The sequence below is a fragment of the Vulpes lagopus genome, chromosome 2, assembly GCF_018345385.1.
Source record: "Vulpes lagopus strain Blue_001 chromosome 2, ASM1834538v1, whole genome shotgun sequence".
NCBI classification, from domain to species: domain Eukaryota; kingdom Metazoa; phylum Chordata; class Mammalia; order Carnivora; family Canidae; genus Vulpes; species Vulpes lagopus.
This window is the reverse complement of record NC_054825.1, coordinates 51,276,152-51,302,788: the sequence shown is the minus strand read 5'-3', so window position 1 is coordinate 51,302,788 and position 26,637 is coordinate 51,276,152. Positions and strand designations below refer to the sequence as shown.

The following is a 26,637-nucleotide window of genomic DNA, read 5'->3' as shown; positions in this document are numbered from 1 at the left end:
GAATGAGGCCACTACTACCCTCCATCTAGGTCTCCTCTCCCCTATCACCGATACCAACCTCTCTCTGTCCTGGGGAGCATGGAGGTGAACACATTACCTCCCCAGGTAACAGGGCTACATTTTGGCAGGAACCTTCTGGAGTACCAGGAAATCACCAGGAGACTCTAATGTGAAAATTCCTGGCTTGTCAGTGGGAGAGATACTGAGAAGCCCTGAGACACAGCAACCTGCATGATGCCTTTGTCCTAAGAACACGCCCCTAGCGAACACCGATTTGGTAGGTCCGCCTCTGTCCAGGCCTGGCACAGTCTCCAGGAAAGAGACTGGCTTTGGAGTCAGACAGACCTAACTTTGAGTCTTCTCTTCCGGTTCCTAGCTCAAGGATCTCCGGCCAGTCACTTGGCCTCTCAGGTGCTTCTGCTTCCTTATCTGTGAACTGGGAGGACACAACTCACCACCAAGCACTGCCAGATTGTAGGAACACCTGTCATGGGGCTGGCACACCGGGTGGGGGTGGCGGGGTGGACGGAGGCGGTGGGGGGACCCATCACGTCATTCTCCTTCTGCCCCACTGGATAAGCAGCACGTGCAAAAGAAGAGAGCTATCATTTGGGATGCGAACACACTGGAATATATTCGTCATTCCAACCAGCTGGGGAACTGGGGACAGGAGAGGGCCACTTTGGGGGAAGGATATTAACGGTGCCAGCCAACCAGAAGTCCCTCATCACCTTTAACTCTCCCAGAGGGAGCCTGTCCAGGTTGAGTTATCTTCTGTGGGAAGGAAAAGCAGCTCTGGCCCTTTTAACCTAACACGGATCATAGAGCAGAAAAAATATAACAGCCCCAAACCACTAACCACTCTTCAACTAGATTTTTCCCTGCCCTGCCAAAGAGGCAAGCGGTGGCCAGAGTTAAGGGAATGACATGTATATTTTCTGGAGCAAGTGGAAGACCCACCAGCCGGGGGTTGGTGGTGGAGATTAGAAATTCCCAGGGAGCTGGCAAGGCTCTGGTCAGGGCAGCCGGGCCGGGGGAGGCCGCTAAGTTGGGGTATCTGGGGGTGGCCTGGCCATGCAGGGGGCCAGCGCACCAAGCACCAGGCATTCTATCACCCTCCATCATCCACCTGCTTGCCTGCTGGGTTGGTGGGTTGCCCCAACATATGCATGAGAACTGCAAGTCTCATAATTCACCCAGATGGTGGAAGCTGCCGAATTGTTCTTTCTCAAGAGACAGCTGTTCCACCGCTGGGCCATATGGCTCCCCTTGCTCCGCACCCTGCCCTGGGAAATGAACCACTTCGCACAGCAGCTTCCAGATCTTAGAAGCGTCTCTTGTTCTTAGCGGGTCATTAAGACCTCCAGCTGAGGCATCCGTGTTGCTCCACGTGTGGTTTGTACACATGTCAGAGCAGCGTTTTAAAGCTCCGTCAAGGTAAATACAGGTGCGTGAGGCCTGCCAGCTTTGTCTTCTACTCAAGGGGAGCCTCTAACCATCACAGACTCAGAGAGAGGCTGCCCGGAACTCAGCTGGCCATTCCTCTGCACATGGGGAGTCCTCACCCCACTCTGATGCACCCCGGAATTCCGGGCTAGAAGTGACCTTCAGAGGTCACGCTGTCCACCCTCTGATGGAGGCTCGTTCAGCACAGACAGGAGGACACAGGCTCGGCTCAGGTGTACCTTTTCACCATTTGAATCGTAAAGTTATTAACAAAGACCTTGGAGATCCCTGGGTGGCTCAGCGGCTTGGCGCCTGCCTTTGGCCCAGGGCGCGATCCTGGAGTCCCAGGATCGAGTCCTACGTCAGGCTCCCTGCGTGGAGCCTGCTTCTCCCTCCTCCTGTGTCTCTGCCTCTCTCTCTCTCTATGTCTATCATAAATAAATAAATCTTAAAAACAAAACAAAGACCTTTAAGACTAACTCGTGATTTAAAGAAGGCACCGAGCCCCTCAGAAAATAAAGAGTGCTGCCAGACAGAGATGCTTGCTGTCACCAGCAGGCTGGCTCCTCGGACCCCCATCTGGGGTTCTTAATCACCATTTCTCCCTGGGACACCTGTAAGCTGAACCCCAGACCCCTGGTGCTGCAGAAATAGAGTTTCTGTCTTTGTTCTCTAGGAGGCAATGTTGCAATCTGCGCTCTGTTCTGGAGCAAGCAGAGCCGTGACGGGGGCCTCACCACCTACAAAGCTGACACGTACCAAGAGCCTGATAAGATTTCTTTGCTATTCTTTCTGACAATTTCAAACATTGTCTTTAGGAGGATATGGGAAGGGGCCATGTACCCCACCTCCCAACCCTATGCTTACACACACAGGGCTTCCTCCCAGATCTGAAAACCATGATTCCTTTTGCCTTCAGCCTAGCGGGGAAGCGCTCTCTGCATTATCTTGCCATACTAGAAAACAAGAGCTGACACTTATTAAGCACTTACTGTGTGCCAGGCATGGTCCCAAGCATTTGGGAACTTACCTAATCCTCGTAAGTCTAAGGGGAAGGCACTATTATCACCCCATTACACAGATAAGGAAAGTGAGGCAAAGAGAAGACACATAGTGGGGTCCTTTAGATGAGGTTTCATCTCAGTAGGAAATGGGAAGGAGCATAGGAACTGAGTGGGACAGATGGCCAGGTTGGGGAGTGGAGTAGCCCCACGCTGCAGGAGACTCCATAGCCACTGTCCTATTACCTAAATACTACCTACTCTCAACTTCCAGAGATACCAGAAGCTTCCAAATGTGGCCTTGTGGCAGCTGAGCCTGCAGACCACTGGCTGTAACAGATTGGTCAGGAGTATAGAACCAACACCAGATGCCTGGGTTTGGCTTCCAGCCGTGTTGCTTCATTGCTGGGTGGCCTTGTGAAGGTTATGCAACCTCCCTGTGCTTCCATTTCCTCCTCTACAAAATGAGATGTTAATAGTCCCTACTTTGCAGGGGTGTTGTAGGGATTAAGTGAATACAGAAGGGAGGCCTGGCATATAGTTCGTGCTATATAAGTGTTAGCTACAATGATGACCAAGAAGTGGCAGGAGGAAGAGGTGAGGGAGGAGAAGATCATTATTCCTGCCACCCCATGGGTAAGGTGGGGGTCAGCAGGGGCTCGTGATTACAAAGCCCCATCACGTGGTCTTGCAGGATGGGTTTGATACTATTTTATACACAAGAGAAACTCTGCAAGGGGAATGAGGCGGGAATGAGGTGTCTTGGGTTGCTCAGCTAGTTGAAGTGGACAGCCAGGGCTGCAACCCAGGCTCCTGAGCCTGAGCTGAAGGCTCTGCTACGGAGCCTGAGTATAATGACAGGTCACCCCTGCCCCTAGCCTGGTCTGGGGCCCCAGTGTGTAAGGTTCCTCTCTGCCAGGCCACTGGAAATGGGCTCACCACTTACTGGATGCTGGCCCTTGGTGAAAACACTAAAGTCCTCTCAGTTTCACACATGTGAAGAGAGCAACAGCTCCTAGAAAGGAAAGTCATTCTGAGGATAAAATGAGGTAACATATGTGACAGCCTGACACCAAAAAAAAGTAACTCCCTGAGTTCCTCACTTTGTGAAGGCAAATGCCCACCAAAGGAAGTCGTTATAGAGGATGTGTTCCCATGGGCCTGGTGCCTAAACAGCCTCTCCAACAGTTTCCCCTTCCCTCTCCCACCCCGTCTGGTAGTTAAATCTTTAGGAGAAACTGTGAAGGCCTGTGTCACCCCCAGAAGGTCCTGCCCTCGGGAAGCTTATGAACCTCTCGGCCGTAGGAAACTTGTCATGATAAGCCCAGGAATATGTACATCCACCCCTTGCAGCATTTCCAGAGAGTTCCCTGTCTCGGTTTCATGATCCTTGGCCAATCGTGGTGCCACTCTGCTATCTGGTTCTTCCTCCAGTTGCTTATTTCCATTTTAAACTATTCCCGTGGTCCTAGGGCTCATGTTAACTGTGTCCATCAACTTGGCAATGGGAAAACCCTCTGCCCCACAGTCTCCATCACTGGAACTCGCATTGCAAAGAAGCTCAGAGCCTATAGGTCTTCTAATTACCCTGAGAAAGCTAAAACCCAGGGAGGTGGAATCCAGTATCCGGCAAAGCAAGATGATAGCTGAGAGAGTGAGCAGAGCTCCATCTCTGAAAGCCAGGTCCCGGCTGGCATCTGATAGTACCCTGGTGGGCTCAAGCCCCAAGGGGGTGGCTCCCTGCTAGAGAGTCCTCTCAGCCAGGGTCAGCGACCTCCTCCTCAGAGCCAGAAGCCAGCATGGGGAGGACTCTCCAACAACAAATGCTACTTAATGACCCAGGGCTGGGGAGGACCTCCAACCAAAACCGTCCCATCAGGCACCAGATGGCATTTGACTTTGGGGCTGAAAATCTCATCTCGATTCAGACCCAGTGACCAGCAGAGAATGTAGTCCCAACCCCGCATCTTGCCTCTGGGGTTTCATGCAGAGAGGCAATTAAAAAAGAGGGAGGGTGTGTTCTGATCTGAAAAAGCTAGAGCAGCCACTGCCAGGAAGCCACAGAGTCTGTCCCAGGGCCTGTGCCTGCCCCACGGGATCGAGGTCGGGGCCCAGAAGAGGTAAGAGCAAGACGGCGAGGAGGAGGAGGAGGAGAGCCTCAGATGGAAGAGGGAAGGGAAGGCCCTGCTAGCCTTCCTTCCTGCCTCCAGAACCAATTCAGCTGGTAGTGCTTTATATAAGTCCATTGTGCAAAAACAAGATTAAAAGGGACAAGCAGAACAAAGCATCACTCTCCCTAACAAAGGCCCCTCCACTTAGTAAATTAGGAGCTCTTTCCACCTGACACACTTTTAAAGGGAAATCTTCAATTACCATGTGCCGGAGGGGCACACAGCAACAAAAGGTCTGTCCGGTGACTTTATTCTCAAAGCCCAGAGCAGGCATTGAAATGGTTTTATGTAATAGAGATACTAATCTAGTCCATATAATTTTGAGAATCCTTTATGGAGGACTGAAGGGCGTTTGAGCCCTGCGGCTGTTTCAAAGAGATTTTCTGCAGCTTATGCATTTACCTTGCCAAAAGCTTAGCTGAGCAAACAAACAGTCCTCTAAATCACACTCACTGCTGATTTACTATCAGGCCTCTGCAGTTTGTTTGGTGATGGAACCTTGTGGATAAACAGAGGCCAAGGCCTTGGTCCTTCCACCTGACCAGACTGACTGGATGAGGGCTGCCTTTAAATTGGGGTCCCCCGGACTCCCAGATTTGAGACTTTCCCTCTTCTTGCCATCAGCTAAGCCCACCTGTAAAGGTGGCCAGAGGTGGACTTCTTTGGCTGGCCAGGGGTGGGAGGAGGGCCTCCCTGGCTTTTGCCCTTGGATCCAGGTCTGCTCCATCCCAGAAGGAGATTGATGGTGTCATTTGCTTCCCCCTTCCCCCCTCATCCAGAGCAAAGACACAATTCTGGCTCCCTTGGTGACAATTCAGCACCACTGGCTGCTTGAAAAGGAGAAAACAAAGTAGGAAAGCACGATGGGGAAGGTGACTCTCAGGAGAACCAGAGGAGACGTGAACACACACACTCTCTAAATACATGAGCATGCGGATCTGCACTCGGCATGAGGGGTATGGGGCCCTTTGCATTGGTATATATGTGACACACACATGCAGCAAGTCTAGATGCCGAGAACACGCATGCGCACACACACATGAGAGGGGGAGCTCCTCACGCACCCAATATTCACAAATATACCAGTGTGTGTGCAATAATAAAAGCTAACATTTCCACACCACCTACCATGTGCTTGGTTTACATTTATTCACTTATTTAATGCTCATGACAACCCTGTGAGAAAGGTATCATTGTTACACCACTTTATGATTGAGTAAACTGAGGCACAGAGAGGCTAAGTAATTCGCCCCCAGTCACAGAGGCAGGAGGTGGCAGTCTGGTTCTAGAGTCTGTGTTCTTGACCTTTACATTGTCTGGCACAACATGTCACACAGACACTCCCCCCCCTTTTTTTTTTAATATTTTATTTTTAAGTAATTTCTACAGCCAATGTGGGACTCAAACTTATGACCCCAAGATCAAGAGTCACATGCTCTACGGACTGAGCCAGTCAGGCACCCTGAGACACACCCCCATTCATGGGTTGGGAGTAGCATCCACACATGTGGACTCACAATGTCACACACACGTACACACAGCCGGAAGCTCAAGCATCCATATATCATGCATGTGGTCCAGATCAATCACATCTTCAGGTTCAGGCCAAAGACTTAGACTGGGTAGAAGGGTAGTGGATATTAAAACAGTTAAATAGGGCAGCCCGAGTGGCTCAGCCATTTAGCGCCGCCTTCAGCCCAGGGCGTGATCCTGGAGACCCGGAATCGAGTCCCGTGTCAGGCTCCCTGCATGGGGCCTGCTTCTCCCTTTGCCTATGTCTCTGCCTCTCTCTCTCTGTGCCTCTCATGAATAAATAAAATCTTTTTTAAAAAATAAAAACTAAAAACATAAAACAGTTAAATATTTCTGCTCTAGTTGGTAAGTGCTTCCAGGCCTGCCCCTCCCCCGGCCGCCTACCTGCCCTTCATCGGGCACCCACAGACTTAACCCCTGGCACCGCAGCAAGGCCTCTACGTCCCTACTCCATTCTAACCTATTGGTAGGACAGCCACACATGTAGTTAAATATTTTCAATTTTATCCCCAGGTATGGATAAGCCGGAGAGAGCAGTTGTGTGCCTGCAACAAGATTAGGGGACCTGGCTCCTGGGCCTTCTGTGAGTCTTGGCCAATGCCCAGCCAGCATGGTATGAGGGGGCGTCCAGCTTTCCCAGCTGGCCCCCATCCCATCCACTTGATGAATAGCTGATGGAGGCTCTTCAAAGACAAGAGTACTGAGTGGACACTGGAGCAAAGGGAGACCCTAAGATGTCATTTTCACTTTCACAGAGGCCACGCAGCTTCCCTTAATCAAAGAACACACAGTGGAAGAGACCTGGGGACTGGCCTGTCCATCACCCACAAAGCCCCATTAATGGCCGTGTTTTGAAACCTCTCTAGTACAAAGGCCAGGAGCCAGGAGGGAAGAAGGAGCTTGACAAGCCAGGAAGCATTGCATGAGGAATTTTGCTTGTCTTGGAAGCTTAGCTCCAACCCAGAGGGTTAGCCTCCTGGGTTCTGGGACAGTGGGCTAATCCCTGCAGAGCCCAGAGCAGGGTCTCCAGGCTCTTTGCACACATGTGTGATACTGGGTGCAGACAGCAGAACTCTGGAGGGTTCTGGGAACCCAAGAGGGAGGAGGAGAAATGGGGACAAGGACCCTGAGGCAGGCCACTCTCCACTCTGGGATCTCAGGGTCCCACCCAAGGACCACTCATTTGAGTGTCCTTTGAGGGTCCCCAGGAAAAGCCAGCCCACATGGCCTCCTTCCAGTCAACAAGGCTACACAAAGCATGTGTCCCTGCTGGGCCCTGTGGTGGGTGCTAGGGACACGGAGGGGTCCCACAGCCATGGCTCTCAAGGAGCTCCTTTGAGGGTCCCCAGGAAAAGCCAGCCCACATGGCCTCCTTCCAGTCAACAAGGCTACACAAAGCACGTGTCCCTGCTGGGCCCTGTGGTGGGTGCTAGGGACACGGACGGGTCCCACAGCCATGGCTCTCAAGAAGCTCACTGTTCAAGGAGAAAGAGAATAAGTAAGGGCAGGTAGGGTGAAGGCGGCTGAGGTCAGGACTGGGAGGGGAGAAGGAGGTGTCGGGTGGGGCTCCCCAGAGACCATGCAGCTCTGCACTGAGTCTCCAAGAGCTGCTAGAAAATGCAGTACCGGGGGTTCCAAAAGCCCGGGCAGTTGCTATGAGATCCCAGAGAGAGACTGTGCAGAGAATTCAGGAGCCTGGCTGGGGCAGAAAGGCTCACAGACCACAATGGGACCCTAGGGAAGCAAGATACAGAATGAGGAGTCTCAGCATGGAGGGGCCTGGGGTACAGCATTGGGAGTAAGCAGCAGTGGGGGGCCACCGGAGGGAAGTAGGGCCACCCTACTCCGTCCGTGGCCCCTGTGAGCCACTGTAGACCACACAGTGGTATGTTTTCAAAAGGCTGCTCCTGCCCTTAGGAATTTATACTTCATTTGTTCATTCATTCATTCGTTATTTATTGAACACCTACTATATGCCAGGGGCTGTTCTAAGAGCAGAGATACCAGCTAGGAACAAATCAAAGTCCTTGATCCCTACTGAGCACATAATCTAGCTGGGGGAGACCAAAAATAAAAATTGACGTGTTCTACGTCTCTGTATCAGGTAGCAATGGCACTAATTGACAAAACAGGATAAAGGGGATAATAGAAAGATGGTGGGGGGACTGCTATTTCAGATAGGGTGGTCAGGAAAGACTCTGATGATATGACTTTTGTGAAGAGATGGAGTGAAATAAGGGAAAGAGCCACCTGGCTCTCTGGGGGAAGAGTGCTCCAGCAGAGGGGACTGCACACAAGGCTTCCCCTGTGCTGCAGTGGGGCATGAGCACAAGAGCAAGGAGGCCAGCGTGGGGGCGTTGGGGGGGGCAGATTGGAGTCAGCTGGGGCCGGCACAGTGAGGCCATCAGAGAAGCAGCCAACACCCAACAAGTACCAGAAATCACAGCCGCATCCCATAGATGTTGAGGGAACTCAGAAGACGGAAAGTGGGGCCTTTGGGAAGTTCCGCAGAGATACAGAGAATTGGGCAGGGGACAGGTTACTCCTTCCCAGGCATTACCTGGCTCAGGACACCCAGAAAGGGACTTTACACAAATGCCCAGCTGCTCTGATTAAGCCTCAATTAAGGCTTCCTTCTCAGAGGCTGTCCGGTCCAATAGGAGAGGTTTAATTACAGCTGCAGCTGGTAATTAAGGAGCAGCGCCTAGATCCTTCCACGTGACTGCGTCAGCATCCAGGACCTTGCTAGCACTTGCTGCAGGTAGGGGAAACGCCTAGCGGGGAACTTGAGGGCTAGGCCAGCAAAATGCAGCCAGCCAGACCCCAGAGTTCCTGTGTCTTCTTGACCAAGCATAGCTGCCCATGGCTGGCCCATCCCCACGCACCTCCTGATTCCTCTTCCACCTCTTGGCTGCTGCCCCCAGACCGATGGCTCCCTGACATCACCATGGCTGCTTTCCCCCTTCAGTGCCCTCATGAGATTGCCTGGGATCCTCGGGGTCGTGCTCAGGGTCCATATCCATCCCCACCCAGCCCTTTTGAGCACCACTTCCACACTTCCCATGCTCTGGCCACAGAGGCCTGCTGATGGTTCTCTGATCCCGTCTGCTCCTTCCCACCTCCCACCTCTGCGCACGTTGGCCTCTCTGCCACAGAGTGTCCTCCTCACATCCAGAACACAAACAGCAGCAGCTACACTTACTGAGCCCTCGCCATATGCCAGCTTCTGTCCCGAATGCTTTCTTTGCAGTCACTCATTTCATCCTCACGACGGCCCAGAGGGGCAGGTACTTAATACGAGTGTCTTATTTCATAGATGACAAAACCGAGGCACAGAGAAGCAAATAACATGCTCTGGGAGTCTCCCAGGGGAAGGAATGGGCTTTAAAACTCAGGGTCTGTCTTCACCAATGCCCATCGCCTGCCCTCCTGGCAAGTTCCTACTCATCGTTGCGACTCCACTCAGAACTAACCTCCTTTAAGAAGTCTTTTTTGGGGGTGGGCACCTGGGTAGCTCATCCAGTTAAGCATTTGCTTTTGGCTCAGGTCAAGATCCCAGGGTTCTGGGATCAAGCCCCACGCTGAGCTCCCTGCTCAGTGGAGAGTCTGCTTCTCCCTCTGCGCCCCTGCCCCACACTCATGCTCTCTCTAACAAATAAAATGTTTTTTTAAAAAAGAGTATTTTTTGATCCCCACTATGCCCCAGTCCCCATAATTCCCCAGAGTTATGGTTGCTTCTCCCAAAGAGGTTTCTGAGTGCTGGGGGTCTGAGTTTATTTTATTCACACATTCTCTTACTCATTCAGTAATTAATCACTCTAAGCGCCAGGCACTGTGCCTGCCTAGGGAATAACCCACGTAGAAGACATGGTCCCTCTGCTTCGGGAATTCGCTTTTGCGTGGGATAGATGGACAGGTGAGGTAGCATCACAACCAGTGGGACTGAGTGACAGAAGGGACCATGTGGCTCTCAGACAGGTGGTCTTCTACAGTAAAATCAAAGGAATCTAAAATAGGTGCCAACCGGGCTGTCCAGACAACCCACTGGGCCTTGGTGCTGTTACCATGAATCTGCATGTTCAACAATTCTTTATGAGGGCCTGAAAAGCACTAACAAGTGGACAGGAGCAAACGTTCTGTGTGCTCACTGTAAATGAATTAATCGGCAGTAGGGTTAAGCATCAGTACCTTATGAGTTTGGTCAGGGTGAATCACCACCTGGAGCTCAGCCGCTCCGGGCGTCCTAAATGAATATTCTAAGCCCAGGAGAATGGAGACCAGACCATGGTGGCTGCATCAACCTTGCCCACTCGATGAGGATGTGTTGGGGCAGCTAAACAGCCATTCCTTCCCCACCTCCACCCCCCCGGTGACACCCTCAGTTTCCTTGCCTACTTATTTAAAGTATGCTTATCAGGCTATGTTGGAATTTTATATATTTCCCACTATACCATATGCTTCTTCTTCATCTCTCTAACCCCAGGACTCAGCAGTGCCTTAGAAAGCTAATAAATGTTGATGGATGGATGGACAGATGGAAGGATGAATGTTGTTCTAGGCAGCAAAGCTCAGCACCAGGTGCTGGTGACCCAGGAGAGGAGCGTCAGCGCTGTTTCTGGGGCTGGCAGCTGGCTGCATTCCCCGGGGAGCCTTCTAGAGGGTCAGCAGGGAATTATTTTACGAGACCTACAGGTCTGTGTCTACATACATGCAGCAATCCCCCACTCCTTACCTCCATCCTGGCACCTACTGAGACCTACCTTAGCAAAATTTTGAAATCAAACCAGTTTGTCTTCTGTCCCTTCCTCTCCCTACAAACCTCTCCACCTACCTTCTTGTCTGACCCCACTTGTCTCTCCTGGCCACAGGTTCCTCCGGAGAGGAAAACCCCTGCAGGAGAGGAACTGTAGGGCTGGTGGGGGAGCACAGATCTCAATTCCTGGGCTGTACTTCTCCACTGGAAAAGGCACTCAGGATCCCCTGGTGTCAGCTCCCTCCACTTTGCAGGGGCCCTAACAACCCTCCGCCTGTCTGTGAGAAACAAGTGAAACACCACATGGAAAAGTGGCAGGTCCCCTGCCAGACGTTACACTGTTTTATTATTGTTGTTGGAAGTCAACAATCAGTCCAAGAAAGCATTGAACTCAATGTCACTGGGTCTGATCATAAAGCCCCCACTCCCCTGCTCACTATAAAACAGGCATAGTTCCAGTGACAGGGACAAAGTTCAGAGGTAGGCCCCTCCTGCTACAAAAATGCTCCCAAAATATAACCAAATAAATAAAATAAAAATATAGATATCTTACTGAGCTCTAATGAGCCCGCTCCCCCTCCTTTCTTCCCATGACAATAAGCAGGAACAAGAGAACGCTAGCAATAGGCGGCACTCACCTGTTCATGGGCTCAATTATGTCTCCCTAAAATTCACGTTAAAGTCTTACTCGCCAATTCTTTAGAATGTGACCTTAACTTTCCCCCAAGTGTAGGAAAAGGCGGGGAGTTTATAGGAAGTGCAGAAGGGCAGATGCGGAAGCTGAGATAGCCCAGGGAATGTGGGACCCCACTAGCAGCTGTCAGCTGCCCGCTGCCCCCAGCCCTGGCTAGGAGACTGAAGTTTAACACCGACGCAGGGGCAGATGTGGCCCTGAGAGTTGCCAGCTCCATGTAGGGCAACCTTGAAAATGCTCCCACCACCTAAGTGAAAAATAAGAGATTCTGCATAAGTAAAAAGTTTTCCATAAGAAACAAAAAACGAGGAGCAGCGAATAGGGAGTGACTGTTTCATGGGTCCAGGGTCTCCTTCAGGGGTGATGAAAACCTTTTAGAACTAGACAGAGGTGATAGGAACACAGCATTGTCAATGCACTAAACGCCACTGAAGGGCACACTTCAAAATTGTTACTACTGTATTATTTGAATTTCACATCAATTTTTTTTCAGAGGAATAAGCAAAAAAACAAACAAACAAAAAAACCCTAAGCCTTTACCATAGTTCCAGCCTCAGCATAGAACCCCATACCAAGTTTGGTTTGAAAACCATGAGTGTGGGCCCGGTGGCGCAGTGGTTTAGCGCCTGCCTTGGCCCAGGGCGTGATCCTGGAGACCCGGGATCGAGTCCCACGTCAGGCTTCTGGGATGGAGCCTGTTTCTCCCTCTGCCTGTGTCTCTGCTTCTCTCCCTCTGTATCTCTCATGAATAAATAAATAAAGTAAAATCTTTAAAAAAAATAAAAAGAAAGAAAACCATGAGTGTTCCTGATAAGAAAATGCAAGACAGATGTGTGGGGCACTCATACACCCCAGAGTGTGCGGGGAGGAGAAAAAAAAGCTCAAGCCTTCACAGCAATAAATAAAAAAATAGAAAAAAAGAAATGACAACCTATAAACAGAGAAATAATCCACCACAAGGGAGAATCAGCAGTTTCCACACCCAGGAGGACTGATACTCTAGGAACTTGAGCCAACCAAACTCACAGATTTGAGATAGAACTATCTGGACCATATAGAACGAATAGCTCAAGATGAAACCATCCAAAAAAAAAGACTATAAAAGAAATATGTTTGAAATAACTAAAGCAATGATTGAAGGATTAGAATTTATAATAAAAGAATAGGACACTACAGAAAAACATAAAAACAGAAAAGCAAACCTGTAGACCTAAAGAAGGACCAATGGAATTCCTAGGCATGAAACACACTGGTATTGAAATTAAGATCTCAACAGACAGGTTAATTAGCAAAGCTAAAGGATTTGATAAATGGATCCGAGGAGAATCGCCGGGATACAGCATGGAGAGATACAGAGATGAAAAATGAGAGCCTAGGAGAGAGAGGGAGTGAAACGCATGTCCAACATTTTGGAGCTTTAATGGGAGAAAGCTGAGCGAATGAAGGACAGGAGATATTAGAAGAGATATGGCTGAGAATTTTCCAGAACTTATAAAGCACGTGAGTCCTTAGCTTGAAGACGGTGTGTTCTGGGACAAGCTCACTCATTGTTTTATCTTACTCCTTCCACACACGGGAATGATCTATCCTATGTCACAGTGAGCACAGAGAGGCAAAGGGACTTGCCCAAGATTGCACAGCAAGTTGGTGGCAGAGTCAGTCAAGGCTTTTACTCTGAGCCTGTGTCCTTCTACCTTCTGCCAAGAAATGAGCACCAGGAAGGTGGCTTTGGAGGGAGGATGATGTCCCCTCAGCTGGGAACAAAGCACAGATGCTTTGTGCACAGTCCTGAGGACTCTTGGCATCAGATGGGTTCTCACCAGGTTCTTTTTTTTTTTTTTTTAAGATTTGTTTATCTATTTATTCATGAGAAACACAGAGAGAGACAGAGAGAGGCAGAGACGCAGGCAGAGGGAGAAGCAGGCTCCATGCAGGGAGCCCGATGTGGGACTCGATCCCGGGACTCCAGGATGACGTCCTGGGCTGAAGGCAGGCATTAATCCGCTGAGCCACCCAGGCGTCCCAAACAACCTGGAGGTTCTCTGGCCCCCAAGGGGTGGAGAAGGAGAAGTGGTGGGGCAGGAGCTGCAGGTCATCAACTCCTGAATGCTTCTGGGTTTGCAAGCCTCTCATCTGGCACCCAGAACCCTGGGCACAACCCCTCACACAAGTTCCCTGACTCCGAGGTCTCCACTCGCCTCTGGACAGCTGACAAGGCCTGGCTGCTCCCCCTCCTTTCTTCCCATGACAATAAGCAGGAACAAGAGAACGCTAGCAATAGGCGGCACTCACCTGTTCATGGGCTCAATTATGTCTCCCTAAAATTCACGTTAAAGTCTTACTCGCCAATTCTTTAGAATGTGACCTTATTTGGAGATGGGGTCTTCTAGAGGAAATCAAGTTAAAACAAGCCCATCAGGGTGGGCTCTCATCCAGTCAGACTGGTGTCCTTATAAAAAGGAGAAACCTGGAGCCACGCACACGGATCAGGAGGAGAATGGAGTTACAGCGCCACAGGCCACGGGGCTACCAGAAACAAGGAGAGAGGCCTGGAGCAGATCTCCCATCACAGGCCTCAGAAGGAACCAACCGTGCTGACCCCCTGATTTGGACTTCAAGCCTCCCGTGGGGTAAGGCAGGATGCTCCTGTTGATGAAGCCAGCCAGGCTGTGTTTCTTGAAACAGCAACCCTCGGGAATGGAGTAACTGCCTCACCCAGCCGGCCTCCCAACCCAGATCAGCCCCACCCCCCATGGTCGGGCCAGTCATCTTTGCTGATGGGGTTCCCCATCTCATCCATGCCCAAAGACACCATTCCATCCAGCCCAAACCCTCACGAGGTGCCCCGAGTGAGAGCAGGCCAGTCCAGGCAGGCTCTCCTCTGGCTGCTACCCACCGATTTTTCTGCATATGGCCTGGCCTTCCCAATAAGACTGTAGGTTCCATGAGGGCAGGAACTATTCCTAACACTTCTCTTATATCCCAAGGCCTAGCACTATGGATGGGCCCTGGTAGGCATCTAATAAATATTGGGTTGAACACCCTTCGAGGGCTTCCCCCTTGACTCTTCTGTCTAGAGCTGATTCCTCATTAACACTCGGTAAGTGGGCATGGCTGAAGAAGACAGTCTCTCCGTTCTACTCGACCCTACTTTACCAAGATACCCACTGAAGCATCTGTAACTCTGGGGGCAGTTATCCACGTGCCGACCATCTCTTTCCACTAGGCTGCAAGCTCCTCGAGGTAGCAACTATCTTTTGTGTCTAGCAAACAAGCACTTGCATAGGAAACAAGCTGACAAGCAACAGTGTAAATTGAATGGATAAACATGAACATATAGCAGAAATTATTTACTGAGGGTCCAAAGACTCTGTAAGGGATTTGAGGGCTCCATGAACCCAGGGAAACTATGTGCAAAGGGCTGTGTATGCGCACGTAGGTTTATATATGTCATGCACATTTTCCCAGGGACAGGGTTCCTGGAGGTCTGAGAAATTAAAACAAAAGCCAAGATCAAAAAAATGGTAAGACCCAAAGCCATGGAGTAGGGAGCTGGCATTTATTAAGCCCCTACCCTGCATCTGGAGGTATAGGTATCACTATCCCTATGTTACATGAATGGAAACTGAGGTACCAAGAGGTGGCATCTGGGCTAGGCTCATGGAGAGAGAAGCAGCCTGTCCAAGTGGGTCAGAGCCGACTCCGGGGCCAGACAGCTTAGGTTCAGATCCCAGTTCTACCACTTCCTAGCTGCATGAACCCAGTCAAGTCACATAACCACTCTGTGACTCAGTTTCCAATAGAATGGGAGAGAGCAGGGTACCTATTTCAGAGGGCTATTATGAGGAGTTGATGCATTGATGTGTATCAAGTGGAGGTAGGGTGTGCTCTGAAGACCACGAGGAGGAGCATAAGAGGAAGAAGCTGGGAGGGGCAGAGCTGAGACTCAAACCCAGGCCCCTCTGCATCATCACCACCAGCACCCCGCATGCCAGTGACCCAACTCAGTGCTGGAACTCCTGTCCCCTACAGAAAGAGGCTTGAGTCCTAAAATTGGCTTCCTGGAGGTGGATGGCCTGCGGCCACCAGCCCCACAAGCAGTACCTGGCCATTACATAAGGAGTAGGTGGGAGGTTATAAGCTGCCCTTCCCTGTCAGCAAGACTTAGCCTGTGCAATCAGGACACTCAGTGCTTCTGGCCTGCCCTTCATTTTCCAAGAGTTTTACCAACAACCACTAATGGAAATTAGAAAAGGAATGTGCTCATCCATTCCTGGAGCCCTGTGCTGACATCTGAATTCCCTTCATCATTTTCCCGAGTCCATCCTTGGGCCCTGAGCCTTGAAGGGCCGGCCACTCACATCCATTCTGCTCGGGCTTTATGAGTTTTAGGTCACACCACACTCCTGCCTCACACTCTCCTCCGGGCAGACAGAGCAGCAGCAGTAAAACCTTGGTCTTGATCTCACTTCTACACCCAGGTCCCCGTGGGAGCCCCATCCCAGATGAGGTATTGGCCAACACCTAGTCCCAGCCCAGTCCTCTGCTCTGCTCCTGAGACACAGCCTTTGGGGGATTACTTTGCATGAGTATCTCTGTATTTTTCCTGCAAAACTATTACTACTCAACCCATTTGTGGGAGGATTTTTCATTCGCTCCCGTAATGCAATTAGAATCGAGCTTCTCCAGCAAGAGGGGATATGTAACATCAGCAGGGGAAAATTGTCATTTCATTCCCTACACGAACACGCCCACCCTGCCCAAATTATCTCTCTCACACTGGCTCACTCTGCCCACCTGAAGGGCAAGGAGAATGTTAACAAAGAAATTCCCTCTCCAAATCTGCTTCCAAATTAAGAGGCAGAAGTTTTGGGGGTGGCTTCCCCTCTGTCATTAATGGGGGCAGGACTCAAAGCTTCTCTGACACTCTCCTGCAGTTGAGACAACCCTTGACCACCACTGGAAAGCCCATACTGGCCCCACTGCACCTATCAGAGGTGGTGGGAGAGAGTCCGTTGGACTCTAAGAGACTTTAACCCTATAGCCATTCTCTCTGAGAGGTTAAGTGACTTGCCCAAAGGCACATCCCTGGGAAGTTGGGATCAGAGCCCAGATCTGCAGACTCCTGGGTATCTATCTCCCACTGTACAGCACTGCCCTTCCATCTCAGAGTCTCTCTGGGGATACTACGGCTTCTGTTTTCTAAGCCACTGGCTGACAAATAGGGAAGAAGGTTGCATGTGTCTTTTATGCACCCACCTTGTCCTCAGTGTCTCCTGATCCTTTCTGGAAATGCTCCCATTTCCTAGAACTGGCCCCTTGTGATCTATCAAATTCTTGCCATCCTCCTTCTAGGTACTATGGTCTTGCTGTCCAACGATCCCGGCTGCCTTCCTTCCTCCCTTCTACCCTCTCTGCATCCATCCACCCCCCTCCATCTTGCCACCCATTTCACCATTCATGTCTCCTTGCATCCAGCAAAGCTTTCTGAGCCCTTCAGATCTGTGCCAGACACTCAGTCCTTCTTCCCCACTGCTCCTCAGAGCACTCTCCAAAAGTGTCCACTTCTCTCTTGACCCTCAGGGCCTAGAACTGACCTGCGTCTACTCAAGAGCTTTACCAACAACCTCTAATGGAAATTAGAAAAGGAATGTGCTCATCCATTCCTGGAGACCTGCGTCTCCTCTTAGGAGATCAATATGATGGACAAATCTGTGCTAATGTGTTTGACCAGACCCATGATCCTCCCAGAGCTGGCAGCAGGCAGGGGCTTCTGGAGCCCTCAGTAAGCCAAGGCCTGCTGCCCAGGGCCTGGATAACAGCCCTATCTCCCCTACCTCCCTTCCCCTTGGTTCCTTCCCCTCACCTCCCAGCCCCAGTGAAGCCAAAAGAGAGGCAGCTCCTACGTACGTATGCAGAAGTCTCCATTCTCATAGTAGCCAGGGCAGCACTGGGACCTGCGCCGGTACATGGTCCGGAGGCCACGCCGATATGCCGTCTTATAACTGATCCTAAGGCACAAGGGAGAAAGCCACTTGAAAGTATTGAAAATCAATCACTCCTGTTAGAATGATATTTGTGTTAAGCTATATTGAGGATGCCATTCAATAATTACTTTAAAATGCATGGCAGCTTCGAATATGAAGGAACACAATAAAGAAAAATCTATGGCTGCATCTGGGCCACTGTGATGCAGGATGTATTCCTGACATGGTGTTTGCTATACCTGCTGACTTTCCCCAGACTCTTTAGCATGATGTTGAGAAGGGTTGTGGAAGATACTTTCTGGCGTGATCATGGAAGGTAACCAGGGGCTTTTCCTTAAAACCTCCAGACCCAGGGGTAACTGGACTGGAGTTGGGCCCTGAGAGCATCTCTGCCATGGCTACCACCCGAATAAGCAGATTGCTCATGACCCCCAGAGAGCTCATGACCCCCAGAGAACTGGTCCACCCAGCTGGAGAACTGAAACAGAGTCAGCAAAGAGCCCTCTGAGTCTCACTCAGTCCCAGACAGCAGACGAATGCCCCCTCACACCACAAATAACAGGTCCTGGGCAAGAGCTTCACATGCCATGCCCAGGAAGGCTCAGAACCGACCCCCTGGTTCTGCAGAGGAAGAAGCCAAATCCCAGGGAGAAGCTCTGGACAGGGAGTCAGAGACCTGGAGTGTGGCCCTTCTGCTGACACAGGTATTGACACTTCATCCTGTGCCAGAGGGATTTATAGGCAAAACCTCATTCCATTCTCTATCTGAGGCAGGTAGCACTGCTGTGTTATCTTTATTTTATTTTTAGAGTTTTTATTCTTATTTTTATGTACCTCCTGTTTTATGGATAAGAAAACTGTTATTCAGAGAAGTTAATGACTCACAAAAGGTCACACAATGAATCGGTTTCGGAGTCAGGATTCTAACCCAAGTCACTCTTATCTCAGTGCCACCAGGCTTAACCTCACGCTCTGTGCCAGTTCCCATAGGGTGGGTGGCTGGCCATATAGGATGGCCATAGCGATGGAGGAAGACCAGGTAAATGGGTGGTGGGAGGACCAAGTCCTTAGGAGGAAGTCAAAATGGGGTATTGGTAGACAAAGCCCCTTCCCCACACTAGGGTCAAATGGAAGAGATTGAAGTGCCATTAAAGGACAGAGGGAGGAAGTAACTTCCCAAGGTCATGATGTGTGTCTAGGACTCAACGCCAAGTCCTCAGGCTTTGAAGCCAGAGCTCCTTCACATCCCCACCCACACCCCAAGGGAGCCTGCCCTGCTGACCCCTCCTTAAGGGGCAGAGTAACAGGGTCCAGACATGGGAGATGCTTTCCATGGAGGTTTAGGCCAACGTGGGAAGGGAGTCCCATAGCACAGGCTGGGCCAGCCCTCCAGTCCTTAAAGCCCTCACTTTATGACAAATGACAGTGCAGGGCTCCAGGGAAATCTGTGATATTTGGGAATGTCGTAAACTAAGGTCATTCTACTTTGTCAAAAGCCCATAATGAAAAGTGAGCCAGCCTCAAAGTGAAGCTAGTTCCCTGGCACAGGAAAGCAGCTCCTGGCAATTTCGGGGGTGGCATAAGCCTCTCAGAGAAAGAGTCAGGTTCAGCTCAAAGTTCATCTCAACCCAGTCGTCCCACCCCACTGGCTTATCCCCCAGCCCTTCCAGTGGAGAAGTGGCCTCAGCACCACAAAAGCCTCCCAGGAGAGAGATATCTCCCACTGCTTCTGGCTGTCCCAACCTCACTTGCTCCCAGTGCTGGGGTGGGGAGCAGGAGAGGGAAGAGACCAGCGGCCAGGCTGTCAGGAAAGGGGTGCTGCATTTAAACAAACCATTCCACCCTAAAGCAGACTGACGGTGTGGCTGTCAGCACACATACCCCAGGTCAGCAGGAAAGCTGCAAGGCAACTCAATAATTTAGCAAAATAATTCATGTTCCAGGAATGCAGCCTATTTTAATAAGCAGCCACTCACTCACCTTACCCCTCCTGCCCCCCGTGCTGATGGATGGCAGCCCCGGCCTCTGGGTACCCAACAAAGCCACACCTCAGAGCAAACCTGGCTCTGGCACAGGGCCTGACAGAGCTCATGGAGGGAAGAGGAGTTTTATTTCTGCCTCCAACTTTGACTAGGGCCACAGGCAGCTAAGTTGGCCCAGCAAGGGAAGTTGGAAGGAGGTATTTGCTCCCACCTCCTCATGTCACAGTCAAGGGCTAGGGGGAGGGGTTGCAGTCATGGTGGAGTAGCTCCTATTTGACCAAAGATCCTACAATTATACAATCTGGGGGAAATATAAAAAACAACTACCAGAAGGCACTAGGGAGAGAACAAAGGTGGGTACTGGAGAGAAAGAGACACTCGAAGAAGGAAATGGCATGGGGCGAGGTTAGTTCAAGGGCAGGCCCCAATCTGCCATGTTCCAGGTGGCTAAAATCCAGATAGAAAACACACAGCCTCACTGGTTTGAAGGACCACAAGACAAGACCAGAGTGAATCCAGCAACTTGAAAGTGAACACTGAAACCCCAGAAAAGACGGCCACAGAGAGGAGGCCCCATATTCTTTGTAAAATCTCTTCCCAAACTTCTGGCCCCTGAATAGTGGGTGTAGAGGGCAGGACTCATGCAGTCTAGCTAGGGCTAAAAAATATTGAACTTGCAGGGTCTGGAATTGAATGTAGCCAGGTTAGCTGACTGCTGAAACAAACAACAACAACACATCAATGTTCTCAGGAGGAACGTAACCGATTTCATTTTCTATAGTCTCTGCCGTTCACAGTGCCCAGAACACAATTAAAAATTACTAGACACACGAAGCAACTGGAAAATACTGCCTATATAAAAGAAAAGACAACGAATGAGGACCACACGGAAGTGGCACAGATGTTAGAATTGGAAATAAGGATTTTAAAGCAGCTATTATGTCAACACTCACAGCAACTTATGACCGAAACCCCGAAGAATACTAGGACTTTGCCTCTTCCACATAGAGCAAGTTTCCCTATCCACAATACTACCTGCCATGATTCAGACATAAACCACAAAGAGGGACTAGGTCCACAAGGAGGAAGCCAGAGATATCTGGAACCAACACAGATGTTCGCCAACTAGGAAAGAGGCCTAACAGGTGGCCTCCCTGATATGCACTCACTTAACCCTTCATCTGCTGGTTTCCACCCCTCAAATAATAGTGCCACCTTGCCCCGATCTAATAGCTCACTTTTCTCTCTTTCCCTGCACTTTTCAAAGCATTTTCACATCCCTGACCTCACTGGGCCCTGTGAGTAGGTAGGGCAAGGGACATTGTATGTTTGATGAGTACACTGGGAATCCCCAAATAAAGCAACTTGCCCAGGTCACCCAATAAAATGTATTCTCTCTTCCTTCCCTCCTCTCTCCCCCAGTGACATGAGAGACTAGCATGATCTGCAGGAGGGCCGCGGACAAGAGAGCAAGAGAGACCCACATGTAGCCATTTAGTTTGAGTGTTTCCAGGTGCCTGGGTGGCTCAGCCAGTTAAGTATCTGCGTTCGGCTCAGGTCATGACCCCAGGCTGAAGCAGGGGGTCTCCTTCTCCTTCTCCCTCTGCCCCTCCCCCATTTGTGCTCTCTGGTTCTGTCAAATAAATAAACAAAATCTTTTAAAAAAGAAAAAAAAGATGAGTGCTTCCTATGGGCAGCCTGCAAGGTGCCAAGAGGGCGTCCAATTCTACCTTGTGCTCAGTTCCCCAAGTCAGATGCCCTGGCAGGGGGCTATGTCTGCTCTGAGGGATCTGTCTTAGGTTGGATTTCCCCCAGCTGACCCTGAGGCAAAGATTCAAGGAAAAGCAATTTCTTCAGGAGGTAATCTAAGGAAGCACTGGGAGGGGAGGCGGGGAAAGAGTCAGGGGTAAAAGGTGGCCAAGTCAAGATATGCCAGGATATGTGCAGAATGTTCCTCAGAGTTCTCCCCTCTATCCTAAGGGTGAGGGAGCTGGGGGCCCCCTGGCTCCAGGGGCCGTTTACTGACGGGCACAAAGGCAAGCCCCGAGGGCCCAGTGCATTCCCCCTGCCCCATCACCTGAGAGAGGTACTCACCGATGCCTGGTGCACTTGAACCAGTTCAGGATGTCTGTGCATCGCGTGTAGTAGATCTGGTCAAAGGGGTGTGCGTATGATTCCTGGACGGTCACGGCATAGCTGAGAACCAGACAGGAGGTGGAAGCTATGGTCAATGAGTGTGAGGCTGAGCTGATATGCAAGATGGGCTCTCCTTCCCCAGCAGATCCAGGCCCACTGGCAAGTGTCTGGGGGCTCCAACCTCCCCCTGCCCCTCATCCTCCTCATGCCCTGGATGCCCTCCGCATTTAAACCTCCCTGGCCCCAGGTTGGATCCAAGACATATCCCTTACTGCCCTGTGACCCAGCTCATTTTCTGAAATCCTAGTTCATTTGTTCATTTCTCAGAGAATGAATAAAGGAGAAATTAGGTTTATTCTATAAGGCTCTGGAAGGCAGAGCCAACAAGTTTTAAAATATTTTGTTCGGATCTTTACAGTTTTCAAAGTACAGGCATGGAAGCTGATCCTTGTAGCAATTCTATGAAGTAAGTGGTCCCATGTCATAGTTGAAGAAATGAAGGCACAGAGAGGACTGTCCAGGACCCCACAGCCGATACCAGTAACTGCTAATATTTATTGAGTGCCCTGCATTAAGTGTTTTAAGCCATTTTAATCCTCACAATCTTGTAAGGTAGGTGGCATGGCTATCCTCATTTTACAGACAAGGACAGTGAAGAAATAAGAGACTTCCTCAAGGTCACTCAGTTACCTCCTGCTCTCTTCTCCCTCCAGTAAAGCTGGGGAAACATCAAGTACATGCCCCAGACCTCCTAATCGAAGTAGTATTTTGTTATACTGCCTGTTGGCTGTAAACCTGAACAGTGGGTGGAAGTCACGGGGAGGAACATCTCAGCCTTAACCCATAAGCCTTTCTACCTGCCTGCCCCCAGCAGGAGCTGTATGAAAAGGCGGTCAAGCCTCGATGCTGAAGGAAAGATTCACACTTGCTATGCAGGCTGGGAGAGGGCCCCAGCTGAGACATCAGGAATTCATTTTTATGTAGGCTGGTATTCCTCACTGTTTCCCCCCAGACGGCTCACTGACCTGGGCCAGATGGCCAGATCCAGGCTATAAAAGCCCGTCTGCTTCGCCTGAGGAAACTGTTGGTTTGCTTGCAAGGGGGCTGGGCAGGCCAGCTCCCTGAGTGGGTCTCAGCAGGCTCTCTGATGCCCAAAAGGTCAAAGATCTGGAATTCAGAAAGAGGGCCCAGGAGCAGTCAGCAAGGCACAGGGACTCAGGGTGCTGGAAAATTCTGGCTCTTTGAAGCACTGAGGATGTAAGGAGGGTCCCTGCTCATCCTCTACCAGCCAGCACAATGGAGATGTGTCAGAGGCACACATCTATGCAGACATGGGCCAAATCTGGTTCTATCTCCAGGCTTGGGACACTGAGGCAGCTCAACAACCACCCCAGGCTTCCCACAGGCTCCTTCCAACTCTCAGATTCCATGACCCTAAGCTCACACATGGCTCCTGAATACCCCCCTTTAGGTCAGGAGAATAAATGGCTGAGAGTGCATGAGCTCTGGGTCGCATTTGAACCCTGTCACCTGTCAGTGGCACGTCCTTGGACATGTTACTTAATTCACGGAAGCTTCCTTTTCCTCACCTGTAAATCCACAACAAATATTCACATAGTCATTGTTGAGGATCCAGCCAGGCAATAAGAGTGTCCACCTCTCAGGGTGGTGGGAAGATAAAGCAAGAGAAGATGCGTAAAATTAGATAACGCATGGAAAGTTGTTAATGGATGCACAGCATCTAATAGATGCTGGTCACCACTATTATGTGACTACCGTAGGTCACCTCCTGTGCTAGGCACTGAGATGAACTCCCTGAACATGGTGGCAGAGAGGAGGAGGAGAAAGACCCACGCACAGAACCGACTCCCCACCTTTGTTAAGCACTCAGGGTGGGGGGTGCAAGCACCCCTTCCAGTCCTACCAGAGACAGTGGGCGCTCAGAGAAAGGGCATCAGCCCGACAGAGGGGCAAGAGAGTGTCACCAGGGCAGGTCCCAGGTCTGCAGGGGTGCACAGGGCCAACCGAGTCTGGAAATGAGACCTTGTATCCACTCCAAGTCCCCGAGACGAAGTGGGTGCCCCCAGTTTCATGGCTGGGCAGCTTAACATGCTCATTTGCCAACATGCTAATGAGGGACCAGATTAATCTTGTAGAGCTGGGCTTTATTAGCCAGGGGAGGTCTCTCCACTGGGTTTTATGGTGGAGGGGACATAATTAACAAGAAACCTGCCAAAAGCACTAATCCAGCTGAGAAATTCTCCCTAAGCGGTCTCTGGGGACCAGGGCATGTTTCTGCAAAGACACAGACTAAATCTGTCCACGTGTCATCGGCAGGGGAGCTCAGGTGGGCAAGCCCAGAAGAAGACACACCATGTCATGGGGCACCGCCCGCAAGGCCTCCTCCCTAGGGACTAGAGAAGCCCTGGGGAGGGCCCGGACTTCACCTTAGTTATAGGCTCGGTCCTGGTCCTCCCATTGAATGATCGCCTCGGCTAACAGCCAGCTCAGTGCGGGCTCAGCTCAAAGTGCTTTCACATTCCAAATTTACTGATGTTGAGGAGGTTTCAAAAATTAGAGAATTTGCTTTGAGTTTGAACTGATCCACTGTTCAGAGTGATCCGTAGTGGGGGGCCCCAAGAAGAGGGAAGTAAGGATGAGCTCTGCCATCAGGGAAGGCTCCTTGGAGGAGAGAGGCCCGGTGGGAGGACCTGGGGAAGGCAGAGCAAGGCGGACAGGGAGGGGGTATTCTAGAGGTGGGGATATAGCAAAGCCAGGGGCAGGAAGCAAGTGTGTCTCAGCCGGGACGAGGCTTCTGAAGCTGGAGTCTACAAACCAGGGACTAATAATATGCAACTTCACCTGACAGCTCTCTCACCTCCTGGGAAATAAAGGTTTAAGTGCACCAAGACCAGAAGGTGCAAGGGGCCTGAGTAACTGCAGAGTCGTGCGGGAAGCTTATGAAAAATGCATGTTCCCAGGCTCTACCCCAGACCTACAGAATCGGAGTCTCTGGGGCTAGGACCCAGGAGACTGTTTCTCATCCATGCCTCCAGTGAGCCTGATGGGCATTAGTCTGTGAGAAGCAGTTCCTGCAAAGCCAGAGGTATCAGCAAGAAAGGACAGTAATTGACCCTTACAGTCCTGAAAGCCCTTTCAGTGAAACTGGTACCCTGATCCTCTAACAAGCCTGTGAGGCCAGGGTAATTATTCTTCCCACTTTACAGAGGTAGAAGCAAACTCAAAGTGGTTCAGAGACTTCCCCTGAATCATTACAGCTAGCAGGTGGCAAGATCCAGACTGGAATGATCCAAGGTCTTCTCATTACAGATCTCGTGTTCTTCCCACTTCACCTGAGAGGTACACACTGTAGCACTGCCTTCTGCTCCAGCCTCGACCCTATAGGGCCTCCCATCGAGTGCCCAGTCACCAGTGATCATGCCAGTATGGGCAGAGGTCCTCTATTTGCCCAGCCCAGCCCTCTGGGACCTGGTGCTGCCCGTCGTGGGGCTGGGACATTCACCCTCGCACTCACCGAGCCTGGACAGCCCCCCTCCCTTGTCCTCTACCATCTGCCTCCCCCACTGGGCCCTCATCTTAATTTTATTCATTTGATTTATTAACATCTAAGTGGCAGAGTCGTCCTGGTCAGCACAGCCAATCAATTCCAGGGTTTAATTCGGTTTTTCCTGATTGGGTCTCTGGTCACTATCTTTCTGCTCACCAAAATCAATACTTTAACCTTGTACTTCAAAGTCAGGCTGTCTGCAGGGCCCTGGCCCATTCCCCACGGACCTAGCACCGCAGCCAGAAGGCAGCCAGCTCTTCTGCAGAGGCCCTGGGCCGCTCTTCCCCGGGTAGGCCTCCCACCCCCACGAGCCAGAAGCAGCAGAGTCCCCTGACCCGCCCTCCTTGGGACTGACTGCTGGCTGCACAAGTGAGCTGCTGCACCACTGCCAGTCCCGGGAGACCAGGAAAGGCGACACGGTATTGGAGAGTAACCCAACGGGACCGCAGTCACTCGCTGCACCCTGCCTGGCTGTGCACAGGCATCGAGCCCCTCTGTGTCTCTACTTCTTCATCTGTAAAATGGCTGGGAAGGGCAAAGGCAGGGAAGGACAAGGGTTCATTGCCAGCGACCCCAAGTCAAGGCCCTCCACCTGGAGCTCCCACAGCCCTGAGAGTCAGAATCTACACAGCTGGGGCCCGGCTCTCGGCGCCTGTGCTGTGTCCCCAGCCAGACTGCACGCCCATGGAGGACAGCTCTGTGCCTCCTGACGCAGCTGCTGTCCCAACAGTACCAAGCCCATGGGGAGGCCCCCCAGGGAAGGGCCCGGCCTTCTGAGACCCACATCTTACCTCTCCCAGTGGCTGCACACGTTGGGGTCCTCGGGGTTCAGGGACAAGGCAGTTTGCAGGAGGGAGAAGACAAGGAGCTCTGTCACTGAGAGTGCCATCCCGGGCCCTGTGGAAGGGTGGGGTGGGGGGGCAAAGAAGCAGCTTCATTAATCAGGCCGGTTTCCTGGGCATCTGTTCACCACTGAAACTTCTCACATGAAGCAGCAAAACAGACTTGCTAAACAGACTAAGTTTGCCCTCGACGTCATGTAATGAGCATTTGATATTTCACACTTGCAGGCTTTGACTACACTTCACCAGTTCTGAGTAACCAAGGAGTGGGAAGCCTGAGTCAGGGAAAAGATGATATTCCGGGCCGGGGCTTCTGTAAGCTTTTTGGCTTGCAAATCTGCCTGAAGGGGGGCACCTGGGTGGCTCAGTCGGTTAAAGCCTCTATCTGCCTTCAGCTCAGCTCATGATTGCAGGGTCCTGGGAGGGACTGAGCCCCGCCTGGGGCTCCCTGCTCAGCTGTGAGCCTGCTTCTCCTTCTCCCTCTACCTGCTGCTTCCACTGCTTGTGCTTTCTCTGGCTCTCTC

At 51.1% G+C, this 26,637-nt stretch overlaps 1 protein-coding gene across 6 annotated transcripts in view; it reads right to left on the bottom strand.

The window, feature by feature from the left end:
* MEGF11 (multiple EGF like domains 11) overlaps nt 1–26,165 on the bottom strand; it is a 219,155-nt gene extending 192,990 nt beyond the window's left edge. For all 6 annotated transcript variants that reach the window (XM_041744100.1, XM_041744104.1, XM_041744101.1 and 3 more), the window contains exons 1-3: nt 26,063–26,165; nt 21,662–21,763; nt 17,509–17,609 (exon numbers count right to left, since the gene is read on the bottom strand). In XM_041744100.1, coding sequence (XP_041600034.1) covers nt 17,509–17,609; nt 21,662–21,763; nt 26,063–26,160 — 301 coding nt within the window. In that variant the 5' untranslated portion in view covers nt 26,161–26,165. The remainder of the gene's footprint in view (nt 1–17,508; nt 17,610–21,661; nt 21,764–26,062) is intronic.
* Nucleotides 26,166–26,637: the final 472 nt, after the last annotated feature.